The following is a 16,472-nucleotide window of genomic DNA, read 5'->3' on the forward strand; positions in this document are numbered from 1 at the left end:
GCAACACCGAGAAGCACGTGAAAATGCAAGAGTTTGGAAAGATGGCTGTAACCCCTTCTCACCACTGAAACAGACTCAAAGGGCCACTGATGAATCAGCAGTGCCATGGTGTATATATTAAAAGCTCTTAAATGAAAATGCATAACTCAGAGAAATGTCAGCCAGAATCCTTAATGGATTACGATGTGCTAAGTGTTAATTATTTTTTTTTTAATTTTTATTGGCGTATAGTTGATTTACAATGTTGTGTTAGTTTCAGGTGTGCAGCAAAGTGAATCAGTTATATATAGACATATATCCACTTTTTTTTTTCTCTTCCCATAGAGACCATTACAGAGTATTCAGTAGAATTCCCCGTGAAATACAGCAGGTTCTTATTAGTTGTCTATTTTATATATAGTAGTGTGTATATGTCAATCCCACTCTCCCAATTTATCCCTCCCCTGCCAAGAGTTAATTATTTTCATCACCTTTTGAGGAACAAGGGACAGTAAAAAATGAAGGGAAATCCTTACAGCAAACCAGGTACATTGCTTCCAGGTAAAGTGAAGATATTGCTTTCACAAGGGCAGGAAATACTGTTTTTGTTTCTGTTTTTTTCCTCACTGATGTATTCTCAGCCTGTAGAATAGTGTCCCTCTCATAATAAATGTTCAATAAATATTTGTTAAATGAATGAAAAGCCCTTAGATACAGCAAATACTATTTTTGATCAACTAATATGTTATACCTTACAATTACTGATGTTCTGTTGTTTACAAATCACACATACACTCCTCATCTCATCTATAGAATACATAGGAACGGTATTATAACTCTCATTTCTCAAATGAGAAAGTTAAAGCCTAAAGAAACTAGATAAGGTGTCAGTTGCCTAAGGCTTTTGTAAGTAGAATAAAGTCATAGACATTTAGAGTTAAAGAGGCCTCAGAGATTTTCACTGATAAGTCTTTCATTTATGTCGATGAGGAACTGAATTCATGGAGGATAAATTAATTACCAATGGTCATATTGTTAATGACAGGAGAGAATTCAAATATTCTGATTACTCAGTAACTCAGAGTATAGGGGTCCTTTACCACACTTACATGTGCGTGTGCAAAACCCAGAGGAAGGTGAAAAAAATATTATCAATTAGTAACTAGTTCAGAAACTAAAATGGAAAATGTGTGCTATCAATGACAGTTGATAACACCCACTTTCATAGTTATTGCTTCACTTTCTAGAAATTTGATTTTTCCTAGGTAGGATGAATGTGGCCAACCATTCTCTAAATTTCCAAGTTAATTAACTTGAATAAAATGCAGAGCCCACTTTGTACACCGTATTAACTGCGTTTAATTTCACCTATGGTAGAATCATGGATGCAGTATTTAAAACAGTTGATCTTTTCAACTTCTGGAATGTTCTCAGGTTAAGTCTCCAACTACACTAGTACAATTAATCAATGTGTGATTTGCAATTAAAACAAAAATAAGGAGTTCAGCTCAGATGAAATAATTTTTGGTAACAGGAGATCCTCCCAGTCAGTAAGCTGGCAAATTGGTACAGAAACGCCAAACCCCCGTTTCTCTTAGTTCAGACTAGGGTATGTTACTAACAAACATCTATCTAATGTGAAGTGTGATATTTTTACATGGCTGTTTTGATGAAGCCACTTTCACTCAATATTGTGGAAGCTCTTTTATATGTACAATTCTTACACAGCTAAATAATTGCCTTAAATACTAACTACAATGTGAAACTGATTACTACACACTGTCCCCCAATCGGTTCCTTCCTAGGATCGTCAATTTATCGCCTAGTCTCAAACCCAACAAGTCAAATTTTTAAAATTTAATGGCACGTCCCAGGGGCTGTAGATGGAGCTACAATATGACGTCTGCTTTCATAAAGCTTGCATTCCCGTGAAGGAAAAATGACACGAAACAAGAAATTTTATGTGTGAAGAGTGAGAAGGGTCATGCTAGTTACTGTGCTGGCCCGTTGAAAGGTGTCTGACATCCCTGAGTTTCGCCCCGTCCCTGATCGTTCATCCCTAAGCCTCAGAGATGGTGTAGGGACGCCTTTGAGTACGTTACTCGGTAACCTAAAAAACCTGGACATCTCATGCTTTTGGAGACTGTAAATTCAGGCTGAATACGAAAACATGCCTGGCATCAAAGCTGTCTCACCAAAATACCATGTAAATATTTTTTCCCAATTTTCTCATTTCAAAGACCTCCAAAATAAAATACTTACGTTATAAATTTATTATAAAGAATAAAGGCATTTTCCAAGTTTCCTTCTTCCAAATACACAGAGGCCATCCTCTCCATTTCTACTCCGGATCTAAAGTAGCGGCGCGGCGTGATATCTTCACTGATGGTGATGTTACAACCGAGCTTGCTTAGCGCCCGGACTCGCTCTTCAGGGCTGAGGGAAACATCCGTGTGGTCAGGCATTGCTGCTAACTTTTTCTGCAAAGCAAAATTTGAATCTCTGGTTATAAGAAGAAATGAACATAACTGAAATTATGGATGTATTTTCTGTACTAAACACCTGACATCAATACCTAAGGAAAGTTTTTCATAAGAGTTAATGGTGTGAGAAAAGTCAGTCTTTTTGCTTAAACGTGTGGTCTACACACCAAAAAGACACACATCTCCAGGGTAAACATACACTCTTTTGGACTAAGACCTCTTACAGGTTTCAGCTACAAATGTGTGGCAGTTCCTGGGTATGCAAATAGTTTAGGTCATCTTCAGTAAAATATCATTGACTCATATCCTCACGGAAGCAAGCCACGAGATGGATTCCTGCCAGGGTAGGGACCATGTCATTATACTTGAAGGGTCTCCAAGAGATGGCTTGGATTTGAAGTTACTATCAAGATTCAATTCTATTCCAGGATACATACGGTTTAATAAGAAGCTTTCAGGGCCTCCCTGCATTTTTACCAAGTGCACAAAAGTCAGTCAGTCTTAGAGAAGCCTTTCCAGCATGTGGACATATGGACACCTCCCTATTTTTCTTCCTCCAACATAGAGATTCTTGGATTGCCACATAATAGTAATTACACTGTTAATTACTCCCTGACTGAGAAAATAATGATAATAATTACTTTAAAAAGCCCATGATATTAATACACTTGTATTTTATTAATAAAAAAAAACACCTATACACATTTGGAAAAACACAGAATATATACATTCAGAATAATTATTCAGTAACTCAATAAAAAGTCATACTTCTGATAGGCAAAAAAGTCAACAATTTTTTTTCTGTTAAAGGCCATATAGCAAGTTTCTGAGGCTCTGTGGGACATACAGTCTCCATGGCAACTACTCAGCTCTGCTGCTGTGAAAGTAGCCAGAAACCCCACATAAACAAATAGTCCTGACTATGTTCCAAAAACACTGTTATCTGACCATAGATAAATGCTTCAATGACATCAAAAAGTTACTGGAAAAAAAAATCTATGGAAATTAGGGCATTTTTCTAGAGCAGACTTCTAGCCTCCTATATGCACAAAAGTAATGTCGACTTTTTATTACTATACAGTCTACAATGAATTATGATTACTTGTGTACAAGTATTTTTGACTCCTTATGAACTTTGTGAGGGAAAGGAATCATTTTACACTCATCTCTGTCCTCTGGAATGTAGTATATTCCCTGCCATACAGAGGATAACCAATAAAAGTATCAAAGGAGGAAGAGAGACAGGGAGCAACACTGTTATAATCAGATTATCTTTTAACCTGAGGGAAAAAAATAAGATTTATTCTCCCTTTATGGCAATGGTGCTACCCTTCCTAAATTTAAAATATTTCAGAGATAAACTGGGAAATAGCCTAAAGTCTACATAGTCTATAATGTTTCATTTGCATATGAACTTTCTGGATGTAAATAAACACTTTTCATTTTCCAGATGATAAAGCCTTAGTGTTCATTTTTACATTGACATGTCCACTAAAATTTTAATTATTCTACATAATGTTCTAGAAAAACACACAAGGTACTCCATAAAGATGACTCCTTCCTCTGCAGAGGTGGTCAGACAATATGGGGTCAGAAAGTGAAAAGTTCCTACAATTTTCTGCTCCTCAAACATACTCTCAAAGCAACTGAGCATCTGTGAAGGACTTTCTCGGCAGAGAGAGAACACTAACCTATTACAGGGCAAGAACCAAGCCCTCTATTTCTTTATGTTCCGTTGCTAAGCTTTGTGTGTGTAGGGTATTCAATATACTGCTGCTCCCAGAGCTACAAGGGTAGTGAGTGGGTTCGAGAGAGTCATCAGGATTAGGCAGAGGGTAATGATGGCTTTTGTTTATCAAGCCCCGACGACAGGCTGGCAACGTTAAAACCATGGTTTCCAAAAGTCATAAGACACAAAGTACAAAAACAGGGCCATGGAGATTATATAATATTCCTATATTCACATTCAGAGACTGATCTGGGACACACAATAAGCTCATGGGATCCCAAGGCCCCTGTGATTTGCTCTCCAGCATGTTATTTCTTCTAAGATGTAGCTCAAGAAGGTGTGTACCATGATGGCTGTAAGGGGAAAAGATGGAAAGGACGAGAGTTTCAAGTATGCACACATTTACACAAAGATCCCAAAGCAGCATCTAGGTGTTAAATATAAAATGTTTTTCCTCGGTCATTACCACCCAACGTATGCCTCCAATTTTTATTTGTGAAGAAGCTGGGGCACAAAGAAGTTCAAGTACTTGCTACAGCGTCATCTCTGAAATTCTTCTCTCCAGTGTTGTGCTAAAGGACTACACTCCTAGAATTGAACCAGATGAATTAAAATTTCACAAGTTCATGGAAGAAAAGAATTATTTTTAATTCTAGCAAAGATGGTTTTATTAGCCACTTCCTCAAAGGAGAGGACCACACAGATGGATGAAAACGGCAAGTGCTCAACTTCTTGAAGTAATTGACTCATTTCACATTCAGTGTGTTTCTGTTCTTCTTTTTGGGTTTTTGTAAAATGTCAGGTGGGGCCACCTACCAGGGAATTCACAGTTAATGGCTGATCCATGTTGTCCTGTCTACAAAACGACAGTCTTTACTGTTTCTTCTCAATCACTTCATCTGTTTCAAAGACAAAAAGCAGAGCTAGGGTTAATTCTTGAGAACTCAGTTCTCAAACCCCAAACCCCAGGATTATTTCTGCCTCAGAAGGATATGAACAAACTGAAATAACATATAATCTGAGACTACTGGAAATATCTTCCTGAAAATACAAAACTGCAGGTGGTTATAAGGTTTCTTGAAGCAGACTTTTAAAAGATGAGGTGTGAAGAGATTTAATTATTGCCTGGTACCCAGTAAGAGTCTGCTGGGTGTTATCTTAGAACGCTATGTAAGGTTATAAAGTGGGTTTACTTGCTTCAAAAAAAGAAAGGTCATTGTGATCAAGAGCATGGACCCTTAGACCTGGAGCCAGTACAGACTTAAACCAAGTCTTACTGGCTGTGGTAGGTGGAATTCTAAGATGGCACTGTGATTCCTGTCCTTTGAGATCCACAGGTTTATGTAATCCCTTCCCCTTGAGTGTGGACAAGACCTGTAACTGGCTTCTAATCTCAGCAGAACATAGCAAAGGAAACAGGAGGTTACGCCCATGTTTATTATATTCTGCCATATGGCAAAGATGAAGATATTGTGCAGATATATTGAGGCCGCTAATCATTTGAGGTTGAATTAATCAGAATGGAGATTATCCTGAGCGGGAGCCCTCTCCTGCTGACCTTGAAGGCTCAGCTATCATGAGTTCCACACTGCCAAGAGCAACGTGCACTTGGAAGAGGATCTCTGAGCCTCAGATCAGATCCTCACCCTGGTCGATGCTTCTATGGCTGCCTTGTGAGACCTCGAGAAGCGGCCCTAGTGATGCTGTGAGATAACAAGTGTATGTTGTCTTAACACACGAAGCTTGGGGTGATTTTCATTGCAGCAACAGAAAACAAATACTCTAGCTGGGTGACTGCAGGTAAATATATAGCCTTTCTGTGCATCTGAATAAAGGGGGAAAATAATAATACTACCTATGTCATGTCATTGTGGTAAGGATTAAATGACTTAGCACATAGCACATGGTCAATATCATATCAATGTTTGCTGTTATTAGAATCGTGATCTTGCAGTTGAGGAAACTGAGGCTCAGGATGTTAAGTGAATGTACCCAAGTTCACGTAACCTCTCAATAAATGTTAGTCTCCTTCTTTTGCATGCTAGTTTAGGTCAAGCTCTGCATTACCACTTCCTACTTCTAAATTTATTTTGGCTTCCATATTCCACTAATCACTTATGCGACACTGAACACATATTTTCTCTTCAGTTCCTCATTCATGAAATGAGAGGGTTAAGCTACAGTTTTTCAAGTTATAACAGTCTGTGATTCTGGAAACCTCAGAAGTAGATTATTCAGTCCTTCTGTGCTAGTTTCTGGGCTGAATCCATGGCTGAAAAACTTTTCAAGGAAAGTCACTTAGATGTTCGGATCTTTCCCCTTCATCTTCTCCAGTGATCCCTGGAGTAAAGTTCAAGCTTATAGGCCTGCAGGTTGCAGAAATGCCCAAGAAAGAAATGACCAGCGAGCCCCAGTCACAGTGTAGTTTAAAACCCAAATTAATCCTGGGACCACTGAATGTAGGCAATCCCATTGGAGGAATTACTACTTCTCAGTGAGAATAAACCAGAAAAAGAAAAAAGAAAAAAAGACATTAAAAGAGTTAAAGGACAGAACAAAGATGCTTATTGAGAATTCAAGGCTGGTTGGGGAGAGACGAGGACAAGGAAATACTCCATTGATTAGGGTCCCCTAAAAGCTGAGAATTCTTTTAGGGGTTACTCTGATCCTTAAACAGAGCACAAATAATTTTAAAACTTGGAGACATTAGAACGGTAGTTCTAAAATCATATAAATTTGAGACTTGTTTAAAATGCAGATTCCTGGAACTCAAAAGGATTCCGGATCCATTAGTTTTAAGCCCACCGATAGGCACTGATTGTTAGGATGTGGCCCAGGTGATTTTGAGACGTGAGACTTCCAACCAATGCTTTGAAAGACACTGCATCTGAGAATGTATCAAGCAGGATGCTTAGGTGCAAGCAAAGGCACTGACTCTTGAATCCATAGAATGATAATGGAAAGATCACAAATTTGCAAGAAGGCCAGAGAAATTGGGCTTGGAGGCTACATACCCCAAATCACATAGCAGCACTGGTCTGCTGCCTGTCACTGATGGGTATGGGACCACCAGCACCAGCTGCTATCCTGGAAACCACCTGTGGAGCTGCCACATATTGTTTACATGTCACTAGTTTCCATTTCAAAATATAAGATGGAGGTTCCTGATCGGCGGAACCTAGGTCACATGCGTGCAGCTAGGCTGCACAGGTGCTTAAAAATGCAAATATCACATGTTGAATAGTTTTCATCATTATTGAGATTAAAAAAATGCAAATATCTAGCACTTTACACTTCCACAGGAGGCATGATGGGATGTGCCAAGTGAGAAAAGGTGGTTTTAGGGTTGGGTGAACAAAAACATAATAAGTGTGCACAAAAATCAAACTTCTCTATAATGAGCTTCTAAACATTTTAAATTCAATATATCTTAAAACCAGAATTTATTAAATTGCTATATACGAAAACCAATAATTAAAAATCTCTTTAACTGTATTAACTACCGTACACAAATTTGTTTATAATTCAGAAACAGAAGCCAACTCCCCTCAAATCTAAGATGACAGAAGTTTCCAGTCAGCTGCTTTGTTTTTTTGTTTTTGTTTTTAATAAATTTATTTATTTATTTATTTATTTAATTGGCTGTGCTGGGTCTTTTTTTTTTTGCTGTGCGTGGGCTTCCTTTCTAGTTGCGGTGAGTGGGGGCTGCTCTTCGTTGTGGTGTGCGGGCTCCTCATTGCCGTGGCTTCTCTTGTTGCGGAGCACGGGCTCTAGGCGCGTGGGCTTCAGTAGTTGCAGCACATGGGCTCAATAGTTGTGGCGCACAGGCTTAGTTGCTCCGCGGCATGTGGGATCTTCCTGGAGCAGGGATCGAACCCATGTCCCCTGCATTGACAGGCGGATTCTCAACCACTGCACTACCTAGGAAGCCCAGCTGCTTTGTTTTTGTTTTTGTTTTTCAGTTGCTTTTTTTTGGACCATTAACTACTCAATGGCAGTGGTCCTGTCTTAATTCCTTTATTTTTCAATCCCCAATCCTAGCACTTATTCCTTGCAAAATATACCACTAATGCCAGCATAAAACAGGTTATGTTCTCAAGACCAGTAGCTGTCAAAGTGTGATACAGAGTCCCCAAGATCCTTTTGAGGGGCCTGCAAGGTCAATATTACTTTCGTAGTATTACTAAAGCATTATTTGCTTTTTTTACCATCCATCAGCATAGTGAAGAGTTCCAGAGGGTACAAGTTAATAGCTATGCTCACTTGCATATTCGTGTAAATGTCTGCTTCAGTTTTTTTTTTAATATTATTTATTGAGAACCCTGATTTTTAAAAATATTTATTTATTTATGTATTTATTTATTTATTGGCTGCGTTGGGTCCTCGTTGCTGCACACGAGCTTTCTCTAGTTGCTGTGAGCGGGGGCTACTCTTCATTGTGGTGTGCAGTCTCCTCATTGCAGTGGCTTCTCTTGCTGTGGAGCACGGGCTCTAGGCACGTGGGCTTCAACTGTTGTGGCACATGGCCTCAATAGTTGTGGCTCATGGGCTCCAGAGCACAGGCTCAAGAGTTGTGGCGCACGGGCTTAGTTGCTCCATGGCATGTGGAATCTTCCCAGAGCAGGGCTCGAACCCGAGTTTCCTGCATTGGCCACCTAGGAAGTCCTGCTTCATTTTTAATATGGTAAATATAAATAGACATAACCTGCAGAAACAAAGCTTTTTAGTGTTCTTAATAATTTTTAAGAGTGTAAAGGGGCCCCAAGACCAAAAATTTTGAAAACCCGCTGCTCTAGATCAACTATATAAACAAACAAAACCAAACCTCACCATGCTGCTTCACCCTAACCAGAAATATAGTGAGCCACAAGAACCAAAAAGATGAAAAAAATCATGCTTAAGTATCACCTTCCATTTGTGCTTATAAGGTCTCCACTAAAATAATTAGAAAACTGAGGGCACAGTAAGAGAGAACTTACCTCACAGAACCCAAGACCCACAACAGCAAATGTGGCAGACTGCTATACAATCTGCAATACCCATTCTCGTTTTCTAATATAAAAGCGTAATTTTTTAGCTGATACATAGCCACCCAGGTAAAACCTACATTTCCAAGCTTTCTTGGCATTAGATGTGGCCAAGTTACCAAGTTCTGCCCAATGGGGTGTGAACGGATGTATTGTGATCAAAGTCTGGATCCTGCCCTTTAAAGGAAGGGTCATGGCCTCCTCCACCCACCCTTCCCTTCCCTTCCTGTTTGCCGACGTGAGCTGAGCCGTCTTTGGGGCATGAGGATGAGTCTTAGCAAAGCAAAGAGAGAAAAGGAATACTCTAGTTTGCTTAGAGTACTGAGTACATAATACTCAGACCGTTCTGACAGAGATACGTTTCTATCTTATCTAATACTTTGTTTAGGCAGCTGGACCTGTATCCTGACAAACGCAATAAGTTTAACCTAAAAAGAATGGTTCAGTATAGCCCAGGGGAGACTACTGCCATGGAGGGAATACACACCCTCCATCACTGTTCCCCATCCCCGGCCTCAGCACTCTTCCTGTCCTGCCTCCACACCTTTGCTCCAAGTACCAGAAGCTGCAGAAATACACTCCTTCCCCCTCCTCCCTACAGCGCACCTAAATCCTGCCCAGCCTCTGAGATCCACTTATCCATCTAGAAGTTTCAGACTTCTTCCGAATTGGTACCACATTATCCTTCAAACTAGAAGTTATTATAAGCTACAGCCCCAAAGGCAACATTTGGTTGTTACAGTAAATTTAGAAATTTTAAATTAGTTATTAACATTTAAAAATTGAGAGATTTCATATAAAAATTCAGATTTAAGCTTCTCTTAAAAAAAAATCAGAGGATCTGGCACCACTGAGCCCAGTACTTGGAACACTTATTTGTTATTAATTGTCTTCTATCCTAAGTTTATAACAGTGCCTACTACATAGTAAGACCTCTCTCTCTCTCTCACTTACATGAATAAAGAAGCAATTCCCTTAAAGTCTACTGTATATTTCTCATCACATTCCCAGGCATATAACAGAAGCCTAGTTAATATTTGGCTGTAGATTTGTGTTAAAATATATCTCCCAAATGCACCAACCAGCCTTCAAGAATTTACAGGTGGCTCATTTAGTTTTCTTAATATAGGTCTATTCGTTAATTCAATCATATATTCATTCAACGAACATGAATTGAACACCTAGGATGTGCTAGGCATTGTTCTAGGTATATTGGGGTCAACAATGAACAAAACTGACAAAGATTCCTGCCCTTGCAGAATTAACATAAGAGAGAATAAACCTGTTAAATAAATAAATTGTATAGTAAGCTAGAAGGTAATATGTGTTATTGAAGAAAGAAAAAGAGCAAAGTAAAGGAACAGGAGTGCTGCAGAGTGGGTAGGCTGGGCAGCAGATTACGGTAATAATCTGTAATCTGGGTAATAATCTGTAATCTTGAGTTTTCAAGATAGGTATCACTTTGAAACGGAAATGAAGCAAGGGCTTGAAGGTGACAATTAGGAAAGAGCTAGTGCAGAAGCCATAAGGTGGCAACGCATCTACTAGTGTGTTTGAGAAAAAGCAAGAGGAGCAGGGTGAGCAGAGAGGACAGGGGTGGGGCATGAAATCAGAGAGGCGAGGAAGGTAAGGAGGACAAAAGTCCTCCATAAGGTCACAAGGTCACCATACAGACTTTCGCTTTTACTTGGAGCGAAATGGGGAGCTATTTAGGGCAAAGGGCAAATGAGCGACATCAATGGTACTATAATTTTAAAAGTGACCTTGGGCTGTGCTGTTGAAAATGGACTATGGGAAGCACTGGAGGAGGTGGGAGATCAGCGGGGAGAGGTGACGACTGCTTGGTGGGTACAGAGAGCTGGTGACTGCAGTGGACCAAACAAAAAAGGGGTTCAGAATTTCCTCCATTTCCAACAGGAGGAAAGGCAAATGACTTAAGTGCCGTAATTATAAGCAAATGGTACTTAAAGGGAGGAAGTGATGCATGCAACACTAACGACAGGCGTGCTGGCATGATGCTGGCAGGGCCATCTTTTCCAGATCCTCACACTTCAGCAACTATCGTGGGAAGACAGGCTGAAGATGACTTCAAGTGCTAAAGATAAAACAGTTCAATTCGGAGGATCAGAAATATACTGAAACAAGACACCCAGAGGATGCCAAAGGCACAGGGGAAGGACTCATCGTGCACAAATAAAATATAAAATCCCTTTTCAAAGTGGAGCCTCAAGGAGCACGCAGTGCAAAGACAGCATTTGGCTTCAGCTTAGGTGTGAGTCCCGGCTTCATTATCTACTTGCTAGTCATACTCACTGGACCCTCCCAGGCTCTCTTCCCTCATTCACAACTGGGATCCCCACCACTTCATCAATTCAGAATGGTTTGCAACTAATCAAAAACATTAATCAGGAATGCCTGATTTAACCTCAACCTGCTCCCTACCCTCTACCCCCAGGAGAGCCCATATTCCCAGCTTGATAACATCTCAACTACAACCTTTAGTGTGATACCTTTCACCTGTAGTTACCTCTTGAGAGTTCTTTTTGCTTTAGAGCGCCTGTCTTCTTGCCTTTATCTCCAGACCATTTTCCTCACTGTTGATTCCAAAGACACAATCATTTTCCTCTTTAAACTGACCTTTTGAAGAGTAGGGAGAGTATCCGATTTCTGTTCATCCTCATACACAAGGGAGTGGGGGAACCAGGTGCAGAAGAGGTATCAAAATCAACCGCCTGGGGCTTCCCTGGTGGCGCCAATGCAGAGGACACGGATTTGATCCCTAGTCCGGGAAGATCCCACATGCCGCAGAGCAACTAAGCCCGTGTGCCACAACTACTGGGCCTGCGCTCTACAGCCCACGAGCCACAACTAACAAGCCCATGCTCCACAACTACTGAAGCCCGTGCACCTACAGCCCATGTTCTGCAACAAGAGAAGCCACCGCAATGAGAAGCCCGCACACCACAATGAAGAGTAGACCCCGCTCTCAGCAACTACAGAAAGCCTGCACCCAGCATCGAAGACCCAACGCAGCTCATAAAAATAAATAAATTAATTAATCAATTAAAAAAAACAAAAACAAAAAACAACCCCCATCCCAGTGGAGCAGCTAACAAGGAACTCCTGGAACCAGCTGGGCAGCTCCCGACTGTGCCCAGAGAAGATGAGGTAAAAATGGAGTCTCTGCCAAGAGTTGTCTGGGTGGGGGCAGGACCCTTTCCAAATTGACATTTCTCGGCTCTGAGTTTTAATAGTTCACTTTCTCTACGCCGTCAAGATGTTACAGCCCAATTAGCAGGATCCATCTGCGTTCTGGGTCCCAACTAGATGTCTCTATGTCTCAAGTGCCCCAAGGAAATGTAGAAGCAGCTCTACAATTCTGCCCTTTAAAACCAGCAGCAAGTAATGCCGAGAACAAAAGAGGAAAGAATCTGACCTGTTAACACAGTGTTTCTTTTGTGAACTTCTAGCCTTAATTTTTAATTCCCTTAATTTTCCTTCTTTTTCTTTTTTTTCTTACTTTTTTTTTTTTTCGTGGCTAAGCTCAGCATCTTGACTTACTTCTATACACAGAGTCGGATTTTCCAGAATACAGAGACTAACCAGGCAGGGAACAGTCTCCTAAGAGACTGGGCACAGAGGACACCCCTTGAGACCATCGCCCAAAGGTGTCGTTTTCTCACTGGCACTCCTTTCAGGCTGAGTGCTGTAGGGAGCTGGATAAGCAGGTGTAGACTCCTGGCAGGTGAGAGAGGCCGGGACACCTCATGCCACATCCTGTAATCTTGTTTCTAACTGGCCAAACCAGCAGCCTTTCTTCTTGTCCCTGGGTTAGAGTTCGTGTTTTCCAGGAAGAATGTGGTACAATTTACTTAGCTGGAGATAAAGGAAATGATCATAACCTAGGCTGTGGGCTGCAGTGAACTAATCTGATTTACATAAAAGGTTAAAGAAAGGGTCACTCCCATGCTGTAAATGACAGAGGTAGAAAGAAGGATCTCCTGAGTCACAGGCTTACAGCTTGGGACCTGCTTCAGGAAAAACAAATCACCTAAGCCTACCCTTGCTGTTCATTTGGAAGGATTCAGATATTAAAACCAAAGATTTGTTTTTTAATACTCAAAAGATTATTTTTTATATAATATTTATAAATCAGAAATATGCTGTGACCCAGATGATACCTTATTTGTACTAAAATATTGATAAGATAAATATGAAATTTGATCTGAATATTAGAAATAGCTTTTACTGTCTTTTTTATATAATTCTAAGTACTACATGTGAGTACCTGCTAGGTATCAGGTATTTGTCTCTTATCCCTAGAGAGATATCCCAAGTTAAACATACCTTGGCAGTGTGGTTTAGATTAGCTCGATCAACAAGAATGCAGTTACTATAGGAAAGATTTTTAAACAAATCACCATGCCCAATGTATGTTTTATATTTCTTTGAGGTAGATCTAGGTTACCCTGAGGGCAATCAAGTCGCACTTTGGGCCATTAAAGAATTAATTCTTAGGCTTCCCTAGGGGCACAGTGGCTGAGAATCCGCCTGCCAATGCTGGGGCCACAGGTTCATTCCCTGGTCCAGGAAGATCCCACATGCTCGGGAAGCTCCCACATGCCCTGGAGCAACTAAATCCGTGCACAACAACTACTGAAGCCTGCACGCCTAGAGCCTATGCTGCACAACAAGAGAAGCCACCACAATGAGAAGCCCACACACCACAACAAAGAGGAGCCCCCACTTGCCACAACTAGAGAAAGCCCACATGCAGCAATGAAGACCCAATGCAGCCAATAAATAAATAAATAAATTTATTTTAAAAAAAAGAATTATTTCTCATAGTGCAGTACAGTTTTTATCCTGACATCAGGATGAGGTGGTTGGGCATCCTTAACCCAACAGCTCAGGCTTTGTGGCCATATACCCATAGGAGAAACCAGCTTCTACCACTCATGAGGTGGGAGTGCTATGGTGTCTTATTTAACCTTTTTATGTACTTTATCTTCATGTAATGGGGGAAAATAACACCTTTCCAGAACTCAATGGAAGTTTGCAAGAGGTTAAAAAGAAAGAGAGAGAGAGAGAGAGAATTTCCTGGTGGTCCAGTAGTTAGGACTTTGTGCTTCCACTGCAGGGGTCACAGGTTCCATCCCCTGTTGGGGAACTAAGATTCCCCATTCCACACCGCATGGCCACATTAAAATAAATAAATAAAGATCATTTTTAAAAAAAACACACAAAAAAATCTATTACAGTTTCTGGCATGCAGCAGAAAACTCAAAGAAAATCAGTTCCTTTCACATTACATGGTTAGAGAAGTAAGATGAGGTAGACTTCTATTATAAATATCAGAAATGACTAATGTTTACTTGCTTCATTGCAATTAGTTTTTGACACACTGTCAGCTGTCTATCCAACAGCCGCCCACTGTCTCCACCCCCCATCACTTCTTCCTGCCAGCAAGGCCCAATCTCACTAGAGATATTTACTTTGCCAGACGCCCTGACACTCAAGACTTGACAAGTTAAGTGACCAAATCTTGGACAATGGGACCAGAAGGGACAAATCTGCTGGGAGGACCCTGAGAGACTTGCATATCCAAGACAAAGAGATGGTCTGGAGAAGACGTGCCTTTTCATCAGCTGGACACGTGTCTTCATGTAAGACTTGAAATGCAGCATCCATCATGCAACCCAGATGGGTCAAGTCTAAGACACAGCTGGTGTGAGGAGGCTGGCAGAGGTGGAGGGTGGAAGGAGCCTGGCTCCTTGCAGACACTATTAAGCTGCTGAGCGTATCTTGAAACCATTTTCCTCTGAATTGTTACTGCGTAAGACATTAAGTACCATTGTTTAAGACACGCCTAGGATTCTGTAATCTGCTGCCTAATTGATATAAGATCCTCTGGCAACAGGAGGAAATGTTTACCTATGTGAATCCAATGGTGAAAGTGGTGATTCTGAATACGAATACTAATGTACTAATAAACTAATATACTAATACGAATACTAAGAAGGAGAAGAAGGAGGAGAAGAAGAAGGGGCAGAATTTTGTGAGATTTAACAATTTTCGAGGGAAATATTTCTAAGATAATGTTACATTCTTCTTTGATTAAAATATAAATATTATTTAACTCTTCCTTCATGATTCACAGTTTCATTTCCATGCACCTGCCAACAGCAGCGCTTCCCTCCATTTCTAATTTGCTTTCATCTAGAAAATCACTTAAAAAAAACTTCTTTACTAAAATTCTCTGACTTCAGTCTTTCCCTCCTTTCAGTCTATCTTGGTTACTGATAAAATAACTTAAATTTATTTGTAAAGTTAAAGTTTAACTGGACACGGGTCTGAAGGGATCTCCTGTGAGGACACTATATGCTGATTACAGTGACTGCTACGTGATTTCTAATTTGGCTGCTCAAAAATCATTTTTCTAAAAATCATTTTTCTTACCTTTTTTTTTTCTCTATTGTCTTCTAGATAAGAGCAAGCTGAATTCTAGGCAGGTGAAGTAGGACTACGTACATCACCGTTAACTCAGCAGACGAGCTATCATAGTAGTGATAGGTACTATTTACTCACCAAAAGCTTTCCTTCCCTGGTTAACTGAAATAAAGCATCAACCCCCATTCTCAGCCCTCGCAACAGCCTCATCAAATAGGAAGCAGTTAAGTCTAGAGGTTAGGCATGCAACCTCCAGGGTGAGAGCATGGGGGTTCAAATTCTGACTCCAACCACTAACTGCAGAATCACAGCTACCCAGACTGTGAAGTGGGGTTGATAACAGTAACTAAGGAAAGAGCTGTTGAGAAGGTAAAGTGAGAAAATGCTTCTGAAACCAAAGGCAGGATGCTGGTGTCAGGAAGCACTCAACGAATGCTACGACCATAACCTCCATTTCACAGGGGAGGAAACTAGAGCCTAGAATAGGTAAGCAACTTAAGTGGTGGAACAAGGGCTCAAAACTAGGTGCATCAGATCCCAGAGTTCACACTCTTAGTCACACAGCGATACTGGCAATTAATATTTAATAGTTAATGGTGAAATCAGGGGAAGGTCAAATTCCTGGGCTTTGGACAAGAGTGATAGGATTTATTGCAGAAATGCGACTTCAGTTTAGCATTACAAACATTTGATTCATAGTCTTCTTCCTGCCAAAGAAATAAAAGGGCATCCATTCCCTCCATTTGTTTCTCAGGCAGAACGATTCAATGTTTGTGGACCGACCACCTGGAATACGTCGTTAAG

General features: G+C 40.5%; 1 protein-coding gene across 2 annotated transcripts in view; it reads right to left on the reverse strand.

Moving 5' to 3' along the window:
- STAMBPL1 (STAM binding protein like 1) overlaps window positions 1-16,472 on the reverse strand; it is a 45,871-nt gene that overhangs the window by 16,092 nt on the left and 13,307 nt on the right. For both annotated transcript variants that reach the window (XM_057737429.1, XM_057737430.1), the window contains exons 2-3: window positions 5,008-5,090; window positions 2,242-2,459 (exon numbers count right to left, since the gene is read on the reverse strand). In XM_057737429.1, the coding sequence (XP_057593412.1) occupies window positions 2,242-2,459; window positions 5,008-5,037 (248 nt within the window). In that variant the 5' untranslated portion in view covers window positions 5,038-5,090. The remainder of the gene's footprint in view (window positions 1-2,241; window positions 2,460-5,007; window positions 5,091-16,472) is intronic.

This window comes from Hippopotamus amphibius, chromosome 5 (assembly GCF_030028045.1).
Source record: "Hippopotamus amphibius kiboko isolate mHipAmp2 chromosome 5, mHipAmp2.hap2, whole genome shotgun sequence".
Lineage (NCBI taxonomy): Eukaryota > Metazoa > Chordata > Mammalia > Artiodactyla > Hippopotamidae > Hippopotamus > Hippopotamus amphibius.